The sequence below is a fragment of the Falco punctatus genome (assembly GCF_963210335.1).
Source record: "Falco punctatus genome assembly, chromosome: 9".
Classification (NCBI taxonomy): Eukaryota; Metazoa; Chordata; class Aves; order Falconiformes; family Falconidae; genus Falco; species Falco punctatus.
Genome location: NC_137589.1, coordinates 34,371,751 through 34,399,147, shown reverse-complemented (window position 1 = coordinate 34,399,147; position 27,397 = coordinate 34,371,751). Strand labels below are relative to the sequence as shown.

The following is a 27,397-nucleotide window of genomic DNA, read 5'->3' as shown; positions in this document are numbered from 1 at the left end:
TGAAAATTATTTTACCACTTCACCAGAAATAGATGCTTGCTGGAGTTGTAAGCTTAATTATAAGCCAAATGACCTAGACCTGTCTATAGAAGCGCAGCCAGTAGGAAAAGAGAAACACAGCTCATTTACACACAGGTAGATGAAACTATGATATATTATATCAGCCAAAAGCGTGTATAAATTAACATTTTTACAGTTTCTGTTTAAAAAGGGCATATCACATCAGAATTTAATACACTAAAAATATTTTGAACATGCGGTCTCAACATAGTCAGGCCAATATTAAAAATCTAGATTTTTGTTTAACGCACTATAGTCACATATTTGCCACTGACCTATTACTCAGAATCTCTTTTTAATCAGCAATGTATAGATAAGTACCTTTATACATCTCCAATAAGGGCCTACTGTGTATGCTTATCAGTACATATATCAACACTGGAAGGTTTAAAAGAGATTCAACAGAGGGGCTGTGGTCACAACTACATTTTGGGTAAGTGATGTGTTATCATTATGTTGATGAAAGTGGAATTGTTTTGAACAAGTAGAAAAGGAAGCCTATTTAAAAAAAAAAATTGTTAAATAGAGTGTTGGATCCACATCAGATATTAAACATCATCCCAAGTTTGCTCTCTTTTTAGAACTAACTGCTGTTCTTAACCAGGTTACATCTATTACAATAATTCATGATAGCGAGTTAGTCACAGGAGACAGGTTCACTTTCTACATCACTTGGCCTCTGCTTTACTTATATTCTGTATCACAGAAGGTCAGATACTTCTTGATATTAATACACCCCGCATAGCACAGGAAAAGTGCAAAGACCCCTCTTCCCTCACTAAACTGCCAATTTACAGGCTAAATGTCTGGGGCAGAATTCGACACACACAAAGTCTGTTTATACCAGAACAAGCCCTCACCCCAGAAAATACTAAGATTCTGAAAACACTTGGATAAAGACCAAAAAAGTAAGAAAAAATAATCAGCCCCACATGCCATCAACTATGCCATCAATAATACAAAGTATTTTACACCACTTGCACCTGAGTTGAAGAGTGGAAAAAAGAGGGAGACTCTGTCAGTGCAAGAGAATGATTCATGTGACCACTTTGTCTTAATTACTCAGAACAACCAGTTTGTTGCTGTTTAGTGAAGAACAAAGATATCAGCGTCCCTTGACAGAAAAAAAAATAGCCATCATGGTTGTGAAGATGATGACGATGGCCAGAACAACGATCAAAATCCGGTTTTGGATGATTCTGAAAAAAAGCAGAAGAGACAAAACCCCAGTGAATAAAACAAAATAGCAGAATATATATAAAAATCATAAAAAGAAGCACACAGATAAATATCTTGGAGAAAAAAACATATGGCCATGAATGTAGGACTTCCTCTACTATCCTGCCTATGTTCATGGTGTTTTACTTCTTTCAGTTTCCAGTGCTTCCAAACATTTCTTTATGTAGCTATTAAATCCAACTTTTGCATTCAGGAAAGAGTTAGACTTTCCTTAATTATGCATACACTTATATACATATTAGAATAACTGAAATACATCATGTTACAATTTATTAACCTTCTAAGTACAAATGAAATAATTAGTCCTCAGTCAGTGCAATCCAAGCAGGGTGGACTATAATAGTAAATACCTTTGTATTTTTTATAGCCATTCTGACACCTTCACAGCTTTTTTAATCTGAACAGAAACAATTTATTCATTTTCAAGGGATTTTACTATTAAGGTACAAGATTTCAAGGAAACACATGTCAATGAGATACTTACTTGTACTAAAATACCAAGGGAAAAGTATAAAAGATAGTTTTGAAGAAAAGGATGATATGAAGAAGCAAGTGTCAAACTGTGAAGCTTATGTTGTAAAAGCATCTCCCGTCTCTGTAGCATTACCTTTACTTATGGTAATAGGCAAATGTTATATTTTCTATGTAGTATAAAAAAATGGAAATAAGTAATAATAAAAAGATGCCAGAAATAGGAAGTCCTGATATTGTTCAATCATTTGTTGGGAGAAATCCCGGCTTCTAAAATCAGACACCACATCACTTCAGATTTTGCCAGAAATTAATAGGTCAATTAACATGAATAAATCAACAAACTGTAGAATTTGAGGCATTTTATGGATTGTAAGAATTCAGCATTTGTTATTGCATTCTCACAGAGGAGGAAGAATATTTTCATAGGGTCTTCATGAAGCAGGAACTTTTGCAAAACAGGTTTGCACATGAAGCATATCACCAGAATTGGAGAGGTATAGCAAAAATACCCCAGCAACCAAATGCAACAAAAGCACCCTAAGTTACATTTATTTTTATTTTTTCTTGTGCTTCTGCAAAACCAAATCAAAGCAAAACAAAGCCTTCACCAACCAAACAACACTAAGAAGAGGTAAAACCGTGTTTTGTGAAACATCAAACCAAGTACAAGGCTCCAACTTGAAGACAGGGAATCTAATGTGTTAAAATGAGCATATCTCATGCAGTGAAAGAGAGAAGAAACTCTAGAGAGCAGAGGGGAGTTTTCCTTGGTAAATGTTTTTCATTTGGATGCGGGTGGATATACATATAAATTATACTGGAAAGTGTAAAGAAAAATGCAGTTTTAACCAACTCCAAGCTCTCTCCTTGTTTATCCCTCCCCCCCCCCCCCCCCCCCAAGAGAAAGCAGTAAATGGATGGATGAAAACTGTCACATCAGACAGACACCCTCCCCTGTGACACTCTAAAAGGACTAGCTCTCTATCCTCCTGACAGGTTACAAAATGATCACATTTGCTGACACGTCTTCCGCAAAACTGCTTTAGTGTTTGTGTCCACTTTCCTAGCAGGAGATGAATGGGCTGCTTTGTCCTCATTTATCACTTAAAGCTGAACTAAGATCTGTCTCGTTTATTTTTCCCTTCCTCACTAGAAAGGCTCAACCACAGCATTAATTCTTTCGCGATGACAGCTAATTCAAACTTAACAGGCAATATTTACTCTGCCAAAAGGATGAGGAGGAGGGAAGGATGTTTCTCACTCTTTTTTTTCCCTTCCCCTCCCTAAAAAAAAAAAAAAAAAAAAAAAAGTGTAGCAGGCTAACAAAATAAAGCTAATTAAGGGCTTTTGGTTCTTGTTGGTCTGCACTTCAATTTAACACCTGAACTTACAAGCTTGTCTTTTGTGGTGGGGTGTGACATTCCCTGCCAAACACCTGATAACAAACGATTTGCCCAGGCAAATGCATGAAAACCAGAATATATATTTACTCACTCACCCTCATCACTCCTGAAAAGACACTCAGCAAAATTGAAACTCAGCAGTGAAATAGATTAAAAGCATGAAAACTCTTAAAACATTCAGCCTTAAGTAATACACAGTGCAGCTGGCTTGACAACCATTTTATTTGTGGGATGTGGGCCCCAAGGCATCCATAATGCTAATTTACAAAGGATTAACTGTGAGTGAAACTTGCTTAATCTAACGCATAGTTGGGCAAAGGCATACATAACATACTGAGTGTTTAAATCAGCTCCTCCTATCTCTGGCCCACTGGAAAAAGCATTTCATCGTCCGAGACTTAAAGAAAAATAATAAAAAAAAGCATCAAATCCTCCCAGTGCTTTATTTTTAATACTTTGGCAATACACACCCAATTGCAAGATTATTTAATCAGTGTCCGTGTCTCTAAAATCCTTGTCGAGAAAACACTGAGCAAGGCACGCTGTCACCTGTATCTGCTAATTGAAGGTTCACTTACGGTGTGAATCTAGGAAATAGATATCAAAGTTCAATTTCTAGGAATCTGAATTAGTCTGCACAGTACAGCACAAGAATATCATATTAAAAGGAACAAATTAATCATGAAATAGGATGGATGTTATCAACAGACTCCTGCACTGAGGCGTTATATACTTTTAATATTCAGCCGACAGTTAAAGATTAATTTTATATCTTTAAAAAAAAGAATAACATTGAGTTTTACTATTTTACTTTCAAGTGAGCACATAAAATTAAACTAACTGCAAAGCACCAGAAGGATGGGGCTAGGAGGGTAATGACAGAGCTGTCCGGGAGCAGCAGGACAGTCCTCGAGGAGAACTTCAGACAGAAGCGGTGAGTGTTGAAGTCTGAGCCTGGGAGCTGCTGCTCAGACAGAGAACGCGAGTTCTGGGTGTCAGCATATTTCAGATCTCAAAGTCAACAGGCAAGGGTGACCCTTCAGAGTAAAGAACAAATCAAGAGGAAAGGGGGCTTTGAGTGATCCGAGACAGTCAAGCCAGCTCACAGTGGTAGAACAATGGTTGGCATTGGCAGGACCCATCTGTAGGGAAGCCTATAGTACTGTCACAGCCAGACACCGCCAGTGGGTATTGCTCTAGGCAAAGCATCAAGGACTTTAAGTGGGGGAGGGAGTGATAATACCAAAGGAGAAGAAAATGGGGCCTAACATTCGCTACAAAAAAATCCCAAAGGCTAACATGCTCGCAAGAAGCAGATGAGAGGCTTTTATCTCTATTACACCTTAAATTCAGCGAAATCTAGTGAATGAGGAAGCCCAGATTCTTCTTTGAAAATGCAAAGCATGTTTACAGGGTAAATAATTTAAGAAAGAATATATACTTGAAAGAAGACACCCATTGAAACATCCATGGCTAAAATGCCTGAAGGCAAAAACTTGTGCATTTGCATGCTGCATTTTATGAAGTTAGCACACTGTAGCTTTAAAAGAATGCATGGCCAAATTAAGAGGAATGTGTGACTGAAACATCAAGGATTCCTCAAGTTTACATTATGAATCATAGTGCTGTTGATACGAGATGAATTAACCATTTAGTCGATGCCGCTTAGGCACTGAATTCACACCAAGTCCTGCTGGAGCCCAGCGTGCTGGAGCTCGTTAACAGCCAATGTCTACTGTTCCTTTCATACTCGAAACTCTAGGAGCACAAGGGCTCATTCTACTTTGAGTTAGAAGAGACGAAAAATCTGTGCTTTTAAACCAAGTTCCATCTAGTTTATCATGGACAGCAGCCCAAAACATTTGGGTGCAAAACCACATAGAAACAGTAACTAAAGCAGATGCGAGGGTAACGTCAAACGACGCATTGGAAGAGCAGGCTGGACTAACAACGCAGAAAGTGCATCCCACTCCTGTTGAGTTTCCTTCTGCTCCTCCTTTCTAAACACCTGATCCTCTGTCCTGGCTTCTGGTCACAGTGCCTAACCTCCACCACCGGTGCACTGGAGGCTCCCTCCTGCCAGTGCCAACTTTGCAAGCTGATGAATGACACCATCCACTGTGAGGGATCACCTCTTTGATGCACAAGGGGACCACTGATTTGCAAGAACAAGTCCCACAGCCATTACCAAACACTGATGTACCTGGCAAATCAGTTCCCCCTCACTCCCACCATAGCAGGAATTGTGCTGCATTTCCAGATTTCAAACCCCAAAATGATCCGCTCCTCTCCGTAGCTTTGCACATACATGCACACAATGGGTCTGACTCTGTTTGTGACATGTTTAGGTCTGCTCCGTATAAACACAAAGCAGTTCCTGAAAGCTTTTGCAAACCTTACATTAAGGATGCCAACCGTGTTTAAACCTTTTTACAAAACCACATTCATTAGCAGGGGAGTGCACGACATCTATATGGGTTCAGCCTGATGTCTTGCACATGTCTTAGTGCCTGACTGACCAGCACTGAATAATGATGCCTTGCCATTAAGCACTGATGGTACAATAACAATTGTCATGAAAATTAGCAATCACGGTAACATGTTAACAAAATACGGGATTTAAACGAACCACTGCAGGCTCTGGGTGCATAAAGAGTTTTGTGCCCTTAACTTGAAATAATGAAGACTACAAATAAAATACTGTAAAAATTTCTTACAGAAGCTCAACTCTGACATTGATATAAATAAAAAAAATACAGATGGCTTGGGGGATCAGTTAGCACACATTCATTACAACACAGGGCTTTATTCTTAAAGAAAGCATCTTGAAAAATAGTGTCCTGAGAAACACAGACTGATGATGGAGCACTGTCCAACAGTGTTTCACTGTAATACATGTATTTAAGATCTAACTAGAAGTGATTCCTATCAGTTTACTGCCTAGAAAGGCTTGCTCTCTGTATTTGAGACTACATTTTAAATGGTCACTTTGAATACTTGGCTATTGCAGTTTTGGGTGCCCTTTTATCTGTGATTGGCAGTTTTTACTAACGTGCAAGAAAATAGGTGCATGCAAATCAGTGGTAAGTGATTTTTAAGTGCCCAATATTCATGTGCAAATCAGCAAATTCAAACAAAGGTGTAGGTCTAGTCACAAAGGCAAATACATAACAGGCAAAACTACATGTGAATTTAAAGTAATACAGCTATACTCAGATACCTTCTGGACAGACACCATTATTACTATATATAAGGACATCTTGTTACGATAGATCAGGAGCTTTCAAACAGAAGCACTAGACCCCACACAGGGCAATAAAATCTTACGACTGGTAAAGCAAAGCCTTAGATACATAATGATAAATCTCTAAGTTCAGGGTATCTGGGGGCTGTTCAAGTAACTATTCATCTTTCCCATTTTTAGGTTTAAGAATGCTTTTCTTAAATAAAAGCAACTGAAAAGAACTAGGCAGTCTGTGGCAAAACATAAAGACATGGCAACCTACTGAAATAAAAGAGCAAGAGAGCCCTGCCTAGCAAAATTACAGCTGGTTGGAAGTATCTGACTTGAGCCATTTTTCATCATTAACAACTGAAATTAGCAAACAGAAATATTAGTGAAAAAGTATCTTCCCAAGTTGCATACAACTCCTTGGCCACCTTCTAGCTGACCTTGGAAAAAGCGAGGAATTTGGAAAACACTCAAGTTTTTTGTCCTCTCCCCTGCCCCAAACTCGGAAAGTCAGTCCACATTTGTTATGTTCTCAAGCCGGAAGAACCAATTACATTGTAACTGACATTGTGCATTTACAGGTGAGACGGCTCCGTGGGGTAGTGGAGAGGGGATGGAAAACCCCCCTTGCCCTCCTCTTCCTCCATGGCTTACTTCATGCCTAAAAGGCCACGCTGCCTGGGCTTCCCTGGCAATCTGGAGACAGGCCATTCCCAGCAGGAGCCTATTTCATATTCTCTGAATTCCTTCCCAAAGGAGCCTCTTCTTCCCCTAGGACAGGGGCTCTAGTGCCTTATGTGTAAGACCTTGGTAAAATCCCTTAAAACTTGCTGAAAACTGAGCAGATAATGAACTTAAAGCCTCAAAAATGGAGAAAGGGAGAATTAAAAAATTATGGCATTTTTCTAGCTGACTAGCAGGGTTTTTTTTTGAAAGAGAGAGGCCATACAAGGTGCCTAAGATATTGCTGATAGGGCTGAGGAGTTGTGCAGCGCCACATCCTCTAGCTTTAAAGTTCAGTCTGAAGGACTGGGGCTGTCTACTTGTAATAACATGGATACCAATCTCTAGTTATAATATTACACTCAAACCACATCAATGTGTTTCCACCTGGGCCCTGAATGAAAGAATGAGTCATGTAATAACAGGTGCAGGGAGGTAGTCACACTATCCAGCTTTAAACATCTAAATTGTATCTAGCTAATTCTCTCTTGGCTCCCTGGATATGGAAGTTAAGAGTCCTGCTCCAAACTGCCTTCTCTTTTTCCTGGCCCTATATGCACCCCAGGAGAATTAGTCAGTTAAGTTAGCTGGCTAGGTTAGGTGTCTAACAGCCTAGGTAGGGGTGAATATCCCTAAAAGCTTGAAGATGAGGCCCAAGCTAGAGAGCTGGCTGGCTTCGAAGGCAAAACCGTACAAGAAAGGTGTTCTTATATTGTAAAACGTCTGTAATCTCCCATTAATCAGAAATATTGCAGAGATGAAACTCACCAGTAAAGCAGATGATGTTCACCAATAATCAGCCAGTAAATACTTTGATTCATCATCTCGCTTTAATGGATCCCATACTTGCACACGATATTGTGACCAGAATCAAAAAACTTTGACAGTTTTTCCGGAGGAGTAAGAGATAGGAGAGACATCCCTCTCTGGGATGAATGCCTCCCGAAATGCAGTGCCTCCTTGGTTCAAGGAACTATGGTTTTTTTTTTTCACCTTGCTGTGTCATCTTATGACAATCCTACCATGAAGATTAAAGTTTAAAATTAATGTTATGATATCTGATAGTTAAAATACTTATGGAGATACCTAATTCATAACTGAAATCTTGCAACATGTTCCAAAGGTCACAAACCCATGTGAACAACACTGGAGTACAGTCTCGCTGGCAGCCACCAGGATCAGCACAGCTTGTAGGAGCCCTGGCTCAAGGAGCTGGAGATGTACCCAGGCGATCACTGCAGGGTGGGGAGAGAGAAGGGGGCACACTGGGCTGGAAGGAGAGGCATCTACAGGAACAATGGGAAGACAAATGTATGCAGGCTTCAGCATGCAAACTGTGAGAACAGGGACAGCCTGCAAGAGGACCGCATGGACATAGGACTTAAGGTAAGAAGGCAAAAAATCAGGGTACTGTACATCTTCTGCTAGCTTGGATTCTATTCATTGCCTATTTTTAAAACACACAGGAAGGCATTTCTGGAGGATGAAAAGTATCCCTCTGCTGATGAGAGACCCTGACAGGGAACATTTCTCTGCATGGTTGTGATGCAACTTAAGCTCTCTCCTGTCTCCAGGTCCACTCCTTCCATGGAGGGAACCGATTACATTACTACCATCATTAAGAGGAACGGCGGGTGGCTTCTGGGACCATGAAAACTCACCAGCCAAAACTGGTGAGGGATTAATTCATTTCATGCAAAGCAGAGGCAACACCAGATCTCTTTCGCAAGTCTTAGTGAAGATCATGTGCGCAGTAGCAACTGGAAGTGGATGGAGTCAAGGTTGTATTAATCTCCATCCAGCCTTTCTCAGGGTACTGAAGTATCAAGAAGAACAAATCATGCATTTAGTCACCTGAGCATGACTAAGAACCATAGGCCTCAGCAGACATTACGAGCGTATTAGAGCTCTGAGGGAGGGTGGATAGCCCAGCTGTCAGCGGAATGGCATCCTTCAGCACATCGGTCGCAGGAAGCCCTGGTCCCCAAACAGTTAACAGGGGAAAAAGCCCCAACCCCAATCCCCTCATCAGCACTCAAAGCTAAAGCAATTATTTCTCCAGCAGAAGAAATGTACGCAAGCTATAAAATGACAAGAACATACATGATCACGCACTGGCTTTTATGATAAATATAGTTACATTTACATTCTGGGTGATTTAAAGGGAAAAAAAAATCTAAAGTCTGCATTTTATCAACTTTCACAATCATTAGAACCAACTAAAATATATATCTCACACAGATGAAAGAAAGTAACATCTTTTGCCCTGCCTCACTTTAATTAATGACTAATCTACAGCTTTTAGGTTTGATGAAGCTGGAGACCGGACACAGCTACTTTACTTGCATTATTTTCCCCTTATCACACCATATTTGACTGGGCATCTTTTTGTATGGCAAGTTTTCTACAATTGTCTTAACAATGTTGACCTCTTTTGTAAAAACCTGAAGGCATCTGCAGCAATTGTTCCTGAAGATGTGCTATCCAAAATGTTACCATTTCATAGCACTTCTTGAATGATAGAATATATTTTTTTTTTTGGTATATATTCATTTTTTTCAAATGCTATAAAAGAAAGGAAAACAATCATGGCTAAGGCCATTTGTGAGATGGCATTAAAAGAGCCTTCTCTGAGACAGATAAAAATAATGAGAATCTTTCTGTCAAGAAGGATTTAGAAAATATCACTAGCATTATTAAAATTTAATTTTTTACTGTGCTTTTTGGTTCCCCCTTTTCCAGTGATAATGAGCAGGACTGCACACCTCCACAATGCTAGCACTTGTTTTGAGCAATAAATTCAGCCTTCCAGTCTGAAGACATTTCAGACAACAATTTTGACTGCTATAGGCTTATTTTTTCAACCTGTTCTGTGCTTTGAGTCTCCCTATAAAAAAACAGTTCATAAGCTAATTTTCCACAAGGCCAGTGGAACAAATAAAAATCAATTTTTGCCCAACTGGTTCAAAGAAAACCTGGGAACAGTGAAGACAGAACAGTGAAAAATAAAAAGAATCGATGTATTCACAAATGGTTTACCTGATAGAGAACTATCAAATTAGTTGACAGGAGATACTTGCCACTATTAAAGTATTTTCTCTTCAGCATGTTACAGTATTTCTATTAGGGGAGCAGAAATGCCTCTACTTTGTTATGACCTCAGACACCTTGGTTTAATAACCACAACAAGCCTCCATGCATTCTGCGAAACTACAGGGCAGAAAGTCGAAGTGCAAGAGCGCTTGCAGATCTTGCAACCAGAGGGTCCTGCAAGCTCAGCCTGGCTTAGAACGGGTATAACTTTTCATGATCTGGTGGAAGGAGCAAAGATTCCTCCTTCAGCAAACACAGGGAGACATCCATGACCTCAGGCCAACCTCTTCAGGAGGAATTTGGTCCATCAAGAAAGGAAAAAATCATAGAACACTGACCAGACTTCCCTCCCCAGTTAAAACCCCAAATGTTCTGCAGCGTGCTGAAGACTAAGCAGTTTAATATCTCTTGGAGAGCAGAATACAAATTTCTCCCAGGATGGGAATCCCATTCGTAGAATTCAAAGCTTTCAGAATCCCAAGAACAACCCAGGGCACAGGTTTAATGTTGTGGCCCGATCCGTTTCATCATCTTCTCCACTAACTGGGTAAGCGTTTTTGAAACCACAACATTGAGAAGGGATTGGATAGGTGCTTACGCCTGCCTGTCTGCAGCCAGAAAAATACATCTGGAAAACTGACTGAAGAACAGAATCTACTTTTTAATACAAATTAACCATCACTCCTGTGGAAATAAAACAAATTTATAATTTACAAGCTTAAATATTAAGGAAGGTACTTTTAAGTAGCTGTAATCTTCACCCTAGTATGTAGCATTTTATACACTCCATTTTTATGAGTTGGCTTTAAAATGTGACTCATTTTAACAGAAAAAAAAAAAAAAAGGATTAAGTATGTTACTCTGAAGCAAAGCTGCATATTACCTATTTAAAAATATTGTAACATACCATGGAGACATCATTTCTAGGGCCAAACAAAACATTGCTCAATGAAGAAATGACATGAAATATAAAATATTCAGCTGCGGAATGCTATTTGGAGTTAAGCAGTTTCATTGCCAATAAATAGCATCATAATAAATAGTGTGCATGTAGGAAAAAAGTATACCTGTTCTTCACTATTTGAGATGCAACAACTTAGTGTGGGAAACTAACAAAGATACTACTCATCCACTGAGCACATACAAGGAGAAACTAAAAACCACCACACATTTTGATTCTGAATCTCTTACAACTGATGCTAATTTGCTTATGATATCTGCCTGATTTAGAGCTAATCTTCTGTAAATTAACTCCTAATGCTGTCTGAAATAATCCTCTTAATGCTGGTCTGTCTTGAGTACTTTATATCAAATACCATGAAATACACAAGCACATACAAGGCATATAGCATTTGTAGCGCCGCTGGCTGCTCTCGAATACGTGCTGTGCCATGAAGACGCAAGCGTTGTGCAAAGATATGCGGCCCTGGGGCAGCTTTGGGACAGCACAGGGTCATGTCGCTCTGGTTGTCCCCTTTGGAGGGGAACAGCAGGCCAGGACTGTGTCCCACCAGCTCCTGGCCACCAGAGAGCCAAGGAGGCTCTTTGCCTCCTTTAAGAACGGTGCAAGGAGGTGCCATGCCACGCTCCAAACCTCCCACCTCCAGCAGCAGATGATAATGAGAAAAAGGAACCCGTTCAGGCCTCGAGATTTCCGAATGACAAGATGTGTGTTAAATAGCACTAATTATCAGCTGGAAGCCTAATCTGATAACTTGTTTGAAAACAAGACAGAGACGGACAATTTTATTTCTTCCGATGAGGAAAATATTTTTAAGGGTGTTGCTTCAGCATTGGCCAGCTTAATTATTATTGTCAGTGTGCTAACTGTATTCAAAAATATTTCTTTTCCACTAAATCCACCGGAACAATTTTCTCCCCCAACATTAATTTAACGATACAGCTGAAAACCTAATTGATATTGGTGAGCAATGCAATTCCAACGTATTATTTTCTCGGGTTTTGAAACATAAATGGCAGGCACAACTTTGACTGAATGGACCTCTTTATATTTTAACAGGCGGTTTATTGGCCCAGACTCCAACGTGTAACAAGCACAATTGCAAAAGCAATACATTTTTAATTGAAAAATTCATGTATTTTTACTATGAAAGTGACTCAAATAACAAGTAACTTTGTCAGGTAAAGGGCTTTTAAAACAATTTTTATATATGGAATGTTGTGTAGAAATTATATTCTCACCATAGCAAGCTCTTATAGGGGGCTATTAAAGGAAAAAATATGTATTGTTTAAAGCATACTTTATTGGACCTTGCTTTTTTAATATATTAAAGAACAGATAAAGCACAGTGATCAGTGAGCTGTCTGTGTCCAACAGCTCTTCAAGAGCCTTGTGGAAATGTATAAAACAAGCAGTGATACAATCCTTTGCCAAACACTGTCATAAATTTTTTATTTGGCAGCTAACATTCTCACTAGTTTTCTTGGCAGCAATTGGGACCTTTAGCAAGAAAGGTGCAGGAGAAAAATACCTTGTTTAGAGATGTTTTCAACACTTTCTGGGATTTTTCAGAACTTCTGCCTGCAGCACATTTTACAACCACAGTCTCCAGTCACCTGATGAGTAGGTGGTGGTTTAAAACTTTTTTTTTTTTTTTTTTTTTTTTTTAATATAGACAGCCTACTACCTCCCTCTGGCCTTCAGCCTAGGATGCGAGTGTGGAGGGGGGCTGTATGCGTTCCACAGAGATACCAGTGGTTGCTCTTCTCTGTCTAGACAAAAAAACTTGAAAATAATATCAGAATGTACCTTTCATTGCTCCTGATACTATCTTGTATCTTATTCCTAGATGACAGAGATAAATGAAAAGCAAACATGTGATGATTACTTTTGCATTTTTCTGGGGAGATGTCTGCAGGAAAGCTGGTCACAGGTGCAGCTACCCTGGTCAGCCGGCGGACTGCCTGATAGACAGAGCTGTGAAAGAGAATTCCGTACCCAGATCTGCTCTACCAAGTTTAGTTTTTTTAAAAAAGATACGCTAAAGTTGACATCTGATGCACAGCCTCCCTCCGTGCACGCAGATATGCTGATGCATCGTATACATGAAAATACGGCTCCAGCAGGACTGTGGTTTGGGCTATACAAGGCAGAATGGAATAGCGAGCTCTTACCAATTCACCTATGGAGCAGATGTTTTGTATTTTGGTATTTCATTGTTTCAGAATAGAAACAAGATGAACCTTTTGCATCTCAGCAACTTCCTCCGAAACTTTCACACCAATAAGATACATCTCAGTCCTTCCACGGACATAAAAGCAACAGCTTGTCTTAAACAGGTGTGGGCCAGGAAAAGCACCTTTCCTGTATTTGCTTCAAATTATAAAGGTTGGAATTTAGTTTTAGCACAAATTGCTTTAATCACAGGGTAAATTAAAGTAATGACATTACACCTACAAACACAAACCAACAAGCTTCCCCGCAGCTTGTGTTCCAGTTTTGGGTCGCGTGTTTACCAGGGGCATCATCCCCCCAAAGAACTTTCTAGAGCTCACACAGACATCTAGTGGCTGGTGAAAACACTGCAAGCACGTCATCGCATCTGACAGCCGGGCCGGGGACAGAGAAGTTATGCCAGGGATGAGTTGAGCTAATTTTGTCTCTGTTACAGCTACGGGTGGGCAACCAAACAGGGAGAGAGTCGCTGCCTTTGTGCCACCTCAGGGACTCATGCTGCTGCCGTGGTGCGAGAGATGCTCTCTTGGCAGCTCTGGCTTCCCGAAGTCTCCTAATCATTGATTCTTTCCAATTCGGTTGGAACTATTTTCACCTTTCTTCCAAGTGCCTTTAGATTTCTCTCTCATTGCTACTATCTCATTTTACTTAGAAACCCAAGACCTTGATTATGCCATATTGTTTGAAAGGTTCTCTGAGCGCGGCTGCATGCGATGACGTCTGTTGGAAAGCAACAAAGCAATGCAATTTTACAGACGGCAAAACATGCCCTCCACCCCCCCCCCCCAAAAAAAAAAAAAAAAAAAAAAAAAGAAGTAGAAAGTCAATAATAAATCCCCAAGTTTTGGTAAAGGAATATGACTTGCTCTATGGTCCACATCAATCAATGGAAAGATGCCTAAAATTTCACTGGGGTTTGAGTCCCACATCTGCAAAGGAGATCAAGAGCCACAGCTCTGCACAGCGTTGTAAGAGCTCAGTGCCCTGATTCTGCTCTGTTACACCATTTTAAATCACGCGGTACTCAGTGGTGTCATAACCCTGTACATCTGTGTCAGACCCTCTGTTGCAAGGGCAGACTTGATGCCAAGAATGCAAAACAGATGTTGCTTTCCTAATGTTTTCTTGTTGTCATTTAAGTTGTTTTCATGGGGTTCTGTTTTCATTTTGGTGAGTGGAACAGGTCGGCAGGACATGTCAGAGGGCAGACCAGAGGAATGCTTCTGCATCTTCCTTTTTATTTTGCGTCCATGTGTGAATATACATAGACTCAGAGTTACAATCAGGAAAAATCTTTTTCTTTTCTCTTTAAGCTTCATTTGAGCTATGCTCTGTTCCCTTGGGTCAAAAAGAAAGGTAGCTGTTTGCAGATGCGAAAAAGGACTTTTGTGAACAGCAAAACTGCATCACCGAACAGCTTAAGAAAAAGATTTTCTGAAGTTTTTTTTACGACAATTTTAAGAGGAAACAGGGATAAATACATCTTTTTTGCATGTTGACTCATTAACAAATTTAGCAATAAACACTTTGTAATTAAGTCCACTAGTTTACTGCTGTCCAGAAGTTTCTCAACACTCTTTGCACAGAGGGTTTTGGAAAACATAGAACTAAGAAATGGTGAAGGCAAATCCCAACAGCTTGCTCAAGCAAATCTAGCTGAGGCTTAAACTCACTTCTGAACACTGAAATTTGAGATGCCGTATCAAATAAGCAGCTCTTTTTCCCTGAAGAGAAGAAACTGGGTGTAGCTAACCTAGTGCATAATAGGTTTATTCTCATTCACAAAACAGGAATTACTTTATGGCCCCAAAGTAAAACTAGCACAGAAATATACTGGCAGATTTGCTGCAGATGTGTGTTGTGACACGTATGCAGGGAATCTGCTATTAATCACATGCTAAGATTTTAATATTATGTAGGGTAATGCAGGCAATCATTATGGTGAAGGTTCTGGATTCATAAAAGCCTAACCCACAAATGGGTCTTTTAAATTTAATACATTTGAGCTCACTCTCACCCTGCACCAGTCGAATTCCCTGATTCACACCCCCCCGCTCCCCATCACATACATTTATTTCAATCTCTATTGTAAGTTTCTTTTTGTGCTTTTGCTCCGCTTCTTTTCTTGCAACATATGACAGTTGGGGAAAGCGTAGCTTTTCAATTCTCCTGTTTATCGGACTATGACAGGAATGTTCTTGTTAGAGGGGCTGTTTGTGAGACCCTTGGACACGTACCCAGCACAGGAAATGGTCTGGCTCAAATGCTGGAAAAGCCATCCTTCACCTGAATCCTTCAAAATTTGTGTCCCAACATAACTAGAACCTATGTATCCGTACCCGGGTTAAGATTACTATGGACAATTATACCATGGAAATGCATTATTCTGACAAAGCAATCAATCACGTTATTTCTCACAACTTCAGTTCACCCCTACAATTTTCCTTACCTCCAAAGCCAGCTGGATATTATATTACCAAAGCTGTTGAAAGGGTGTAACACTAACCATGAAGCCAAAGGCCACTAAAACTATGCAATGCATAAATTTTTATTGTTTGCTCAGCATTGAAATCTCATTAGGGCTCATAACTCATCGGCGCACTGCAAACATTTGCATCTGCTGATCATGAGAACTTAGATGGAATGTACACCTTTGGCTAATTTACTTGTTATGTTTTTAGATGAGACCATTGGTGTTGCTTTCTGTTTTCTTTTTAAAAAAGTCCTTAACGTGGTTGTGAGTCGAATGTCCACTTTTTAAACTAAATACATTAAAACTTTCATTTGCAGTTTCTCAAGGTTGTTCTGTTGCTGGCAATGCTCATGATCATCATTTTACAAAAGCTTCATTTGACTTAGTATTCAGGTTAATCGTTGTTTGAAAACTGTGCCCCATAGAGCATTTCGCTTCATTCATCCTTTCTGCTTTATGCAGTCACATTTTAATTAGATTAAAATTTGTCCTCCAATTAGCTTTCATTAAAGTTTATAGATTACAGCAAAAATCTCCACTGAGTTGTGCTTCAAAACTGTGCCTAAAGTTTAAAATGAAATAACTGTGCAAATGAAGTGATTATGAAGATTATTACTATGCAAAAAACATCAGTCGCTTCTTGGTTTACTTATACATTTAACTCTGTAATTTATTTTGCCGACTTCAATACCTCTGTGTTCTCCAGAGTAGTCATCATAATAATACCTTACGGTTACAGGATACCTTTCATTCCTAAGGATCCTTAGGGGCCTGATTCTGTAGTCCTTACGCACACCAGTAGTCCCTGCCACTATGCGAGCAAGTCCTACTCACTGTGTGTGAACCAGAACCCAGCTACAGGTCAAATCCTGCCTTCTGATACCCACGTACCGTTCCTGTTGATTTGTGCAGCTCAGAATGCAAACCAGATATGAACGTTATGTAAAAAATCCTTTCACCTAATGCTGGGTGAGATGTGGCAGCTGTTCAGTGGTGCATGGTTACAAGACTCACCTCTTTCAATGAGGGTGTGAAGACAGATACTCCCCCCACCCCAGTTAAAACTGCAGAGAAAATTGAGGATGTAATTACCCAAAGAGGAAACGACTCGGTAGGACATGGGCTGGGGCTGCATTTCTCCTGTCACTTGTGTCTTCAGATGCAACACTGCCAAGTATCGAGTGCCCAGTCACTAATACCTCCTGAACATGCGGATTTACTATGTGCTGAAGGCAATATAAAGTTTACAGTTCACCAGGCTGATCCTAAAACCAGAGCAGACATTTATTCTGGAGCAATCTCTAGGTGGAACACATGGGACTTGATGTTGGAGCAGAGCTCCACAGAAATGGATCTGTTTGCAGGAAATTCTCTTCCAATAGCAAGAGCTATAAATATATACACATAATTTAAAAAGAAAAAAAAAAAAAAAGAGAGAGAGATGCAGCCAACATCTTAAAACTAAAAATAGTGACACTTGGGTTACAGAAACAGGGACCTGTCTTTGCTCTAGCAACATATTTCTGATAGGAGGAACAGACTCGGAAACAAACACTTTAGTACAAATGAAACGTAGTTCGTGAGCATGAGAGGACAATTTCAGCAAAATGCAGGAGCTTAAAAAGCAGTCTTTCCTATTTTTCATGCACTAGTTTGTTGAACAATCATGAGTAAACCTTCACATCTCTGAGATAACCAGCGTTATTCCCACTTAGCAGATGCCAAAACTAAAGTTTAAGGGTGTCAAAGGTTAGAGGGGAGTTTATAGTTTGAACGTTCTGACTCTAAGCCCTGTACTCAAGCCAAGACCATGTTTCCAAGATGCAAAGCATCCAGCAGCAATACTAATTTTAGGAGACACACTCAGGTCTGTCCCTTCCTCCCCCTGCTTCCACCTCCTCTTGGCGTTCATTTCTCCCATTGCGTTGCAACATGCCAACCTCAGTTGTGCTGATTCAACAGCTTGCAGATCCATGTGATGAATCAGATCAAGCAATTGATCCAAGATAAAAAAAGAAAAAGAAAAAAGATGAGGGTGGGTGGGAAAGGAGAGCTATTTTGTATAGGATCAATTCAGTTTCAAGACACTGACCGCAGAACAGAAGTTCCCTTAAAAATGAGAGAGCAGCTGGATGCAGCATAGAGGCAGGAGTGAGTATTTTTGGGAGCAGGAGACCCTATTGTTGATGCTGATGGTTTTGTATCACAGAACTGAGGTCCAAACCATTCTGAAAGCATTCAATTTTCATGTTTTAACTCTTCTACAACTCGCCTTCCTTTTACCTTCCTTTGCCTAACTTGGTTCTGAGGAAAAGCGTAGCCACTCCATACTACCTTTGCACAACAAATTTGCACGAGGCAATTCAGAAACTGGAAGTATTTCACTTTCCGCAATTAAAATCTGGAACACCAAGTTTGCCTTCTCAATTACATTGACTATATTGCAGAAATACTGCTCCATTTCCTCAGTAGAGTTGTCACGTTTTATAAAATACAGACAAACTAGTCATGCTTTATGTCAAGGGTGCATTTACAAATAGTTTATAAAGGATTTAGATGATTAACCATATATTGAGACAGTTAATCAAATTTAAGAGGCTATTTTAGAATTCTACAGATCAAGCAGTTATTTATAATCCTGGTTATTGCTTTCTACTCTATATCCACCCCTAATGCACACCACTATAACATTCTGCTAACTCTTTATAAATGACTTGTATTGGTAAAATAGTAATAAAAAAAGCCCAAATCCTATCCTAAGGAATAGGTTAGATAATCAGGACTGTGTGACTCCTAGATTAAATTAATCAGATCAAATAATCAGATCTTTGGGGGTATGTAGACAGCCCGTGCCATGACTTAGATACTTCAAGGCCCTTAAAAATCTCAGCCCTCACCACTCTGCACATGGGACTTGGGCAATTTTAAAAAGTTGGCTAAGTGTCATCTGAAAAGGCACAAACGCTGAAGTAACGGCAACAGCTGAGGAACACATCTTTTCTTCGACAAAACATCAGCACCACGACAGGATGCTTAAAGCTTCAGTGCTTCATGCTGGTTGTGGAAAAAAAAGCCCAACAATGGAAGCCTTGAGGAATGCTAAATATAACTGGTGTCGGTACAAAATACGGTCTGCTCAGTTAGAACAGAATGAGAAATTATTTCTTGTGATTCTGTTCGGTCATTTGAAGCAGCGTCTTCTCTTTTTAATATTTTTCACTTGGTACCGGATGTATAGAACATTTGTGATGTTACATGTGATTTATAAAGGTTTTTTTAAAAAAAATTGTTCTGGAAGTGTAGTGTATTTGGTGCTATTTTTGCCTAGGAATGGAAACTTGAACTGGAAATAGAGTCATTCATTCACACGTAGAGGATGACATCCCGTTGACAGGCATGCAAACTTGGAAAGGTGCTACACAGTCACTCTTAAAATACTACACTATATTTTTTTTCCTTCTAAGCTTCAATTAAGTAAATGTTGAAGAGGGATCAGTACTTTGTTAAGGCTAAGGGTTCATCGTTTGCAAGAGATCATCTTTCAGAAGTACAAAGACAGAAAAGTCAAGGCACTAACTACTAAATAAACTGTTTTCACAACAGAAGTGGCACCTTCAAGCCCCTCTACAGCAAGGTGCTGTGCTGCTGAAGTTCTGCTCATTCAGATGTTGATTTTGAAGAGCATTCCCTCGTATAATCAGAAAGGTCCTCAATCCTTCCTGCCAGGTAGTTGGTAATTTGTGTTGGGTTTCCTTTCTTTTTTTTTCTCTCTTTTTTTTTTTTTTTTTTTTTTTTTTCCAATTCAGGGAGAATGAAAATCATAAAAGGCGTGAAAATACAGCTGAGGTAGATATATTCACAGATTCTAATATAGCTGGAATGCTGTTGGTGCTAACGAGCCCTGAGCAAGCGATCCGTGTCTGGCATGCACTGCCAAACAAACTACAATTACAGAAGAACCAAAAATAACATAAGGAACTTTAGACCTCCTGAATTTGTGAGCCTGGGCCTAAGAATTACATTTGCACTTGCTCGCACAGGCTCGCTTCCAAAAGGCACCCAAAACTGGAAGGACCTTTCTAGTGGGAAGGAAGGAAGAAAAGTTTCCATTTGAGATCTGGTGTTTCAAAACGGCAGAAGGAGCAACTGACCCTACAGGGTCTTCTTGTCCCTCTGTGTCAAATTTCTACAAGAGCAGCTCATGAGACTTGGGCTCTATCATATCTGAACCAAAATGTCAGGACTCAAAATCTGTGCCATAAATCGTGCCCTCTGAAATTGAGGTACATAATCCTCTTGGCTTTGCTTTCTGTTGGGCTTCTCCAGCCTTGTGCATGCCTCTGCAGTGCCAACTGAGACGTGCCTTCCCTTTTTTCCTTACAGAGAAAACCTCAGCGAGCCCCAGATTTTAATGATTTTTAAATGATGTGCCCTGTAACTCCTTTTGCACCAGCTTCCTTGTTTTCTGCTGGTTCTAAAACAGCCTTTGACCTGCCGGTAAGAACACCATTTCTATTTCTGTCATCCCAAATTAACAAATGAACGAGGAGAGGGGAAACTCCAAACCTTCATCCCCCAAGTCCCCCCACCTCACTGCAGCCCTGGTGCTCTAAAATAAAGTGAGCATTAATGGGCCGATGCTTCGATGGAACGTCAGCACTCACTTAAAAAATCTTGCAAATCATGGGCTAAATGGTGGTGGTGGTGGGCAAGGGCAGGTATTTACTTCATGCAGTCTCTTAGGATACAATGGATTTATGGCTGTCAGTCCTAAACAACACCACTATTGTCTCTTCACATTTTATCTGCCTCCATTATTCATTTATGTTGATTTTGATTGATGAAGACACTTTAAAAAAGGAGGGGAGAAAGGAGGAGGGAGAGTGGAATCCGTTGACTGTTTGGTCTCTAATTCCTGTAAATCTACAGTTCATACTGAAAGAGTATTACTCAAGAAATGTCAACCTCCACATTTTGGGAAGGATTTTTCCCTTTGACCAGTCTCTCTTCTTTCAGAAAGACTGGAAGTGGGGTGCAAGCAGTGCTTCCGATATGTATCTAATCACCATAGAGGCGGCACGTCACACTACAATCAGCCAGGAAAATCGGTGTTGGTCTTTTTAATGAAAAAGTGTTAAGGCTTCTGCGAAGCCTCTTTTACATATTTACTTCCTCTGCCACAGCTAATTAAGTTTTAGGCTGGTTTGATATGTCAAAAATTGCTTGGATCAGAGAACTGAGCCTAAGCAGAGTAGATATAATTTCTTCATTCAAAGTGAAAGCATCTGCCGGAAAGCTACTCTTCTGACTGTGTGGAAGTCAGAAAGAAAAGGCCCAGCTTTGGCTTGTTTGCTTCCAAATATATGGTATTTACTGACCTCTCATTAAAATATCCTGACAGAATACAGATTATGAACTATCCAATATATTTCTTTCCATGGGAGGCTACGTCTAAGGCCTGGGGGTAAAGAGATTCCTGAGAGTCGTTTAAATTCAGTTCACTCCTCTCAAAGTTTTAAATGAGCTTCTGAGCAAGCACTACAAACTTGCCAAGCTCTCTGCTTACTTATGGAAAAGGAGAAAAAAAAAAAAAGAAAAAAAGAAAGAAAGAAAAAGACAGACACATTCACCACATGTTTGCATTTCTCCTGCTCGAAGATCTGCCCCGACACATGCTGACTGCAACATTCAATTGACTGCAACGATTCAATAGCCAAGGGAAGCCCAGTACCCTCCCGAATATTTGGCTGCAGGATTTCCTTTCTAGTTCCACCCCTTTCTGTGCTTTAAATAGTATGAGCTATAATATAGTAAGACAAGCAGTGGGAAAAAAAGGACAGATAAATTATTAATAAACCGTCATTGGATGTCAGAGTCACCACCACATTCAAGAATCAATCTATTGAAATTTTTGTGTCTAAAATGTTGGTGTTTTAAAATGACTGCAAACTGAGGAAAAGAGCTTTGCTCTCGCCTATTATCTTTGAAAATGTGGGGTTAGAAGCATTTTTTGCAAAAAGAAAAACTTAACTTCCAAGAACAGATAAGTGGAGAGAAGAAGAGTCTGTGGAACTGCTGAATACACAAAAACCTGCTGCTTGACCACTCCATTCATTTTACAAAGCATAACCACAGCTGCCTTTTTTTTAATGTTATGTGGTTCTTATTATTGCTTTCTGTACCATCTTTCAGATTTCAAGGGAGTAGGCTGCTACTAACTGGTGTTAGGAAGGAACCCATTCTAATTTCTCGGTATTTCTTCAGAGGCTGTAATGGCAACTCCCGGAGACAGATAAAAGAATGTGTGCAAAATCAACCAGTTCTGGTTTTGAAACTCCCATCTTTACAATTTTGACTTTTCAAAATAGTCTGCTCTTAATATAACATGAGTCGTCAAAGGCTGTCAAATAAATGATAAAACTCTCAGGAAATAAACATCTTTCCTCTAGTAGGTTTGTATATATTTCCGTAAAAGAAAAGAATTCTAGAAGTAAATAAACACATGGGAGGATTAGAGAAGCAATAAACAAAACCATTTCCTCATTTTGAATTTAAGAAAATAGGAGCCTCTTTCCAGCCATTGCCAGAAAATATTACTGCACAGAGGTGAAGTTTGTGCTAGCTAAAATACTATTTAATGCTAAGGCATGTGGACATGCATTCGTGTACACATGCACACTCTCCATGTATATCCCCATCTGAAATGTGAATCCCATTTCTACAGTGCCATTATGGATTGATGGGCAGGGGATTTTAATACCAGTTTGGACCAACACAGGCATGGGACTCCTTATTGCAAGATGATAAAGATAATGCTGAAACCTTTTAGCCCTAATGAAGGAGTTTACAGGGTTCTTAATCCCTGCACCTCACCTCACTTCTCCCGCCGTCCTGCTGAAAGCTTTAAAACAGTCCCCAGCACTAACATGGTACAGAGCCTGTTGAACATGCTGATCTGCTCATGATTACTCTTTGCCACTGTAAAACAATCTAACTCCTCAAGTGAATGGAGTCTGTAGCAACAATGGTGTTATTGACTTGTTGCTCCAGCTCTATTTAGTTATTACCCTCGAGGCCACAATCAATAGACTTTGCACCAAGTCAGCCTAATAAATCCCAGGCTTTCACTGGAGCTTTGCCAGGAACTGCTAGAAAATCTATGGCAGTCAAACACTTAGAGTATGAATAACATAGAAAGCTGTACTGACAGCTGTATAAATTAATTAACAAGGAATGTTCTTATTCTTTTAAGAAGATCATAATGCACGCTTACCATGATTTAAGGAGTCACAGGTAAAGCAACAGAAAAATTACCTTTGTGCTTTCATTTAAAACAAAAATCAAATAGGATTAAAACCAAAACAGCTCCAGACTACTTTTTTCCTCCCTTTGATTATTGGATGTGCAAAAAATCTGCATGTGTATTATTGCTGTGGCCGTTTAATTATTCCAAATGTGATTTAAAAAGGAACCTAGCCCAGCAACCAGCGACCACTGAGCACAAGCGGCGTGGGCATTTTAACTTGACAAACATTGATAGTTGTGCGCTTGCGTTACCGTGTCCTGCATCTGCAAGGGGGATTAAATTGCGTTTGTGATGCAGTCATTAAAACAGAAACAAAAGGAAGGGGGAAACAAGTAGTTCAAGAAGTAAGAGGTCGGTCACTAGTGAATTCCAGGTTCTTTCAGTTCCCCCTGTAATAAGCAAATATTCTGCTGACTCAGCGGCGACGTGCCTGATCGCAGTGTCCGGAGACACGCTGAACCTACTGTAGTAGAGCTTGGTACCAGCCCTGGAACAAAAGAATCTCCTTTCTTTGCACATTGAAAACAAATGTAACAGATCAATAGGCTCTTAAGACTGATTTGTTGCCCCAGTGGTACTTTCTGGGAGCGTTCAGCTTTCCTAATGAGGGTCACAGCTCTGATGGGAAGCAACAAGCGGGGTCAGGCAGCCGGCTGGTCTGGCGCTCAGCACACCACGTGGGGAAGGTGTGCGACTGTGGGCGCAACCTTCGTGCTTCGGGCTGAGTCATGACAGCCTTAGCCTTCCAGGGATGGGAAGGAAAGCTTGGACAACAAGGAAAAACTAATCTGTGCTGTTAGCATGGGAAGGATGAGAATAATCCAAGGTCCGGGGGCCTTGGCAGAACTGGTATCACATGCAAGGTGAGGGAAGTTGGGCTGGAGTGGAGCTCTTCACCTCTGCCCACCCGCCACCGAGGTTACTGACTGCTCTTGGGTGGGGGCACCCTGACATCTCAGTAGACCACCTAGCCAAGGTGTTTAATCCTTCCCACTCCCGTTGGCAGGTTCACAAGGAACCCATGAGAGCAGCCAAACCTGCCCCATCTGAGGAGGTGGTGGCAAGTGGGCAGGGCACTGACACTTGCAGGTGGAAAACAAGGTGTGACCATGCTCTAAGGTGGCTTTCACCACCACGCTTTGTGAGCCTGCTCTCACCCTGAGGATGGGTTGCCAAGCCTTGGGTGGGTGGTTGTCAGTTTTTTTTGAACAATTAGATTTTCAATAGTCATTTCGGTACTGCTCATTACCAGCATAGAGGAAGAGATGAAGTTCATTTCACAGCGCTCAGTTCCTCTCCTCTATGGACAAATACATTTAGTATCAACTTTTAAATTCAGAAGTAGGGCTTTCAGGAACTTCAATGTTTCTAACGGCTGATGAAGCAATTTCCATTGGAGTTTCCAATTTCTGTTTAAGTCCCTCTGCCCCAAAAGGACTCACAAGCTTTTTTTGGAAAAAAAAGTTACACTTTGCATAGATAACCTGACCTCAGATTTTGAGGTTATTTCATTGCTTCTGAGCACCACTCCTCCTGTCTCCCTTCCTTTCCATTTTCAATATGCCGGATGACTTTGTTTTAAAATATCCCTTTCTATACAGTTACCTGTAAAGTATATATGCATCAAATAGTAGAGCTGCTTGGGAATTAGGACATATTTTCAAGAATAGTAAGTGAGGTGGAAAGCCAGAGTTTCTGAGGGCTCAGTCCTGTAAAAAAAGTTTAATTTTCATTATCAGATGAATATCTGTCCTTTCAAAACATGACTTTTCTTTTATAGGGTCAATTTCAGCACCCAAATTGTATCATCAAAAGCACTGTTCATATCTGAAAATTTAGGATTGAGAATTCACTGAAATTAATTTGAACACAACAGGGAAGCGCTTGGGGCCTTCTGGCTCTCCCCCTGGCAATGTACCATCTGAGGTGACCATATGTCATTGTCTGGCACCTTGTTAGCAGAATGGAATTGCTCTGTGTTTGGGTAAAAAAAAAACCACCTGCAGTTTCTGGGTCCTGGGTTGTCCTTGAGATGTCTTGTCTTGTGTGACCATTTTATCGACCAACTTTCCAAACAGTCATTCAGTCACTGTGAAATGTTGATGCAGTTGTTATAGTGAGCTGAGGCAATAATACATATATATTTTTTCCAAGCAGCTCTTTCAAATATGGTATCTGAACTCCTCCACCTTCATTTTGCGTGTGTAAAAATGACTTCACAGAACAGAGTTCAAACCTTAGCATCCATGCCAATTCCTGTCCTGGTAGTAGGACTCAGGATGGGTGGCAGCTCACAAGACACAGAGCAATGCAATGCTGGCATAGCTTGATACATGGAAGACAGAAAGAGAACATCTAGGACCTGCCAAAAGCAACAGCATTGGGCCTAGTGCTGGCATCTTTTCTCCTTCTCAGCCAGTTTTGCAGCAAGCTCCACCATGCTGTCAGGAAGCACTGTACTGCTGGAAGCAGCTCTGCTTTGCTGATGAGATTTAAAACTAAGCTCCTGGTCTTTTGGGAGTCATTAAAGATCCTGAGATAAAAGTGAATCTCATTAGCCAATCTTAAGAAACTCATCTGAAGAGGGACTGTAGCAGGAGAAATAGCTGTTTATGAGCACAGCAATGCAGAATTTCATTAAGTTCTTGCCCATATTCTGCATCTGACCAATACAGAAGAATACAACTACAGAGACACCAAAGGTTTCCCAACATCTCATTTTGTAGTATCTTCAGAAATGTTAATTACCGGCTTCACAGCACTATCCAGCCTACTTGCTTTTTCTCCACCGTTCAGCTTCTTGATTCAGCGCCCCCCTAGCCCCAGCTCTGAGCGCAGCTAGCACAGCTGAGCTGTGCCTGTCCTCACCCCTTTTACTCAAGCCACAATGTCTCCCTGGCTGCCTGTTCTCCACCAAGAACTTTCTACAGTGATACCCACAGAGCACAGAACAGTTTCCCAATTTTGGTTTACCATACGATTATACTACCTATTTACATTTTTGAGTAAGACTGGTAACTTTTAGCATTCCCAGGGGAAAAGAACCACTACTTTTTTAAACAGGCACCAGTGAAATATAGGCTAAAAACCTGACAGATTTTCTTCCCCTTGTCTCTCTCCCTTCCCTGTTCATTGCACTGCATGCAAACGCCTCTCCCCTCAAAATTCTTCCGTCATGAACTAATTTGATGGTTTTATTTTTAAGCATTATAACAACTGTCCTTATTAGCAATCAAATAACAGTACTTTTTTTCGAAGTACCTAGGTTTCTTAACTTGTACAGGAACAAGTACAGTAATTCCCAGGCATACAGCCACCACAAGGTAGAACTTCCAATAAATTGCATCACTCTGCAAAGCACTGCCTGTTATACTACTCTGTAATTGCTTCTGCCTCTTGAAATAATCCCCTCTGAAATGGGAGGTTTGGATTTTGGCAGGTGATAATCCCAGGGGGCATCAGAGTGATAGCCAACTACCCATAACCAATAAACTTAAGTTTGCCAAAGCATCCTCTTCCTCTTTAGTTCTCTGATTTTCGTGTTCTTGAGGGCTGGCCCAGGAACTCTGGCCCGTAGTAAACAGCCATATGATGGCACAGATTTAGAGGACAAAGAGTATAAATGGAAATACAGAACAGTTGAAAAATTACATTTTAATTCAATTTTCTGAAAAACAGTCCCACACTTAAATGCACTTTGGATGAAGACCATAAAAGTTGTACAGCTTCTCTGGCTGGCTTTCTAAACTCATATGTGTGCTATCTCACTTTAATCTTAACTGCTTCTTAAGGTGATAACACTGAACAATGCAGCTCTAGAATATATAGGCCAAATGAGAAGCAGGAAACATTTTTCTTTCCAGCAGGTCTACAGAGGTATAACAAAAAGAAACACTCTTGAGCACTAGACTAGCACTGAACATAAATGATAACATTGTATGGGGCTGAGTTTTTGGTGATTTGTTCCTTTCTATCAAATGTTCTGCAGCTAATTGGCTTTGGGAAAGAATCCGTGCAAAGCTGGTATGGCCCAGTCTGCTTTAATTGGGGTGGCGCCCACCAATAGTTCTCAGGATCAGGGCAAAGGCATCCTCCCTCCAAGTAAGGCTGTTATTTACTTGTGTTGCTTCAAAATTCTTTCGTCATGATAGACTGGATCAACCCAATCTAAATGTTTTGATCTGTTACATATGTGGAA

The 27,397-nt window shown here is 40.3% G+C and overlaps 1 protein-coding gene across 5 annotated transcripts in view; it reads right to left on the bottom strand.

The window, feature by feature from the left end:
* Window positions 1-136: 136 nt before the first annotated feature.
* VTI1A (vesicle transport through interaction with t-SNAREs 1A) overlaps window positions 137-27,397 on the bottom strand; it is a 274,053-nt gene continuing 246,792 nt past the window's right edge. For 4 of the 5 annotated variants that reach the window (XM_080403348.1, XM_080403340.1, XM_080403341.1 and 1 more), the window contains one exon: window positions 137-1,259. Coding sequence is in view for 2 of the 5 variants with exons in the window: in XM_080403340.1 (XP_080259466.1) it covers window positions 1,166-1,259 (94 nt within the window). In the remaining 3 variants the exon portion in view is untranslated. The other variant, XM_080403342.1, reaches the window with a different exon arrangement.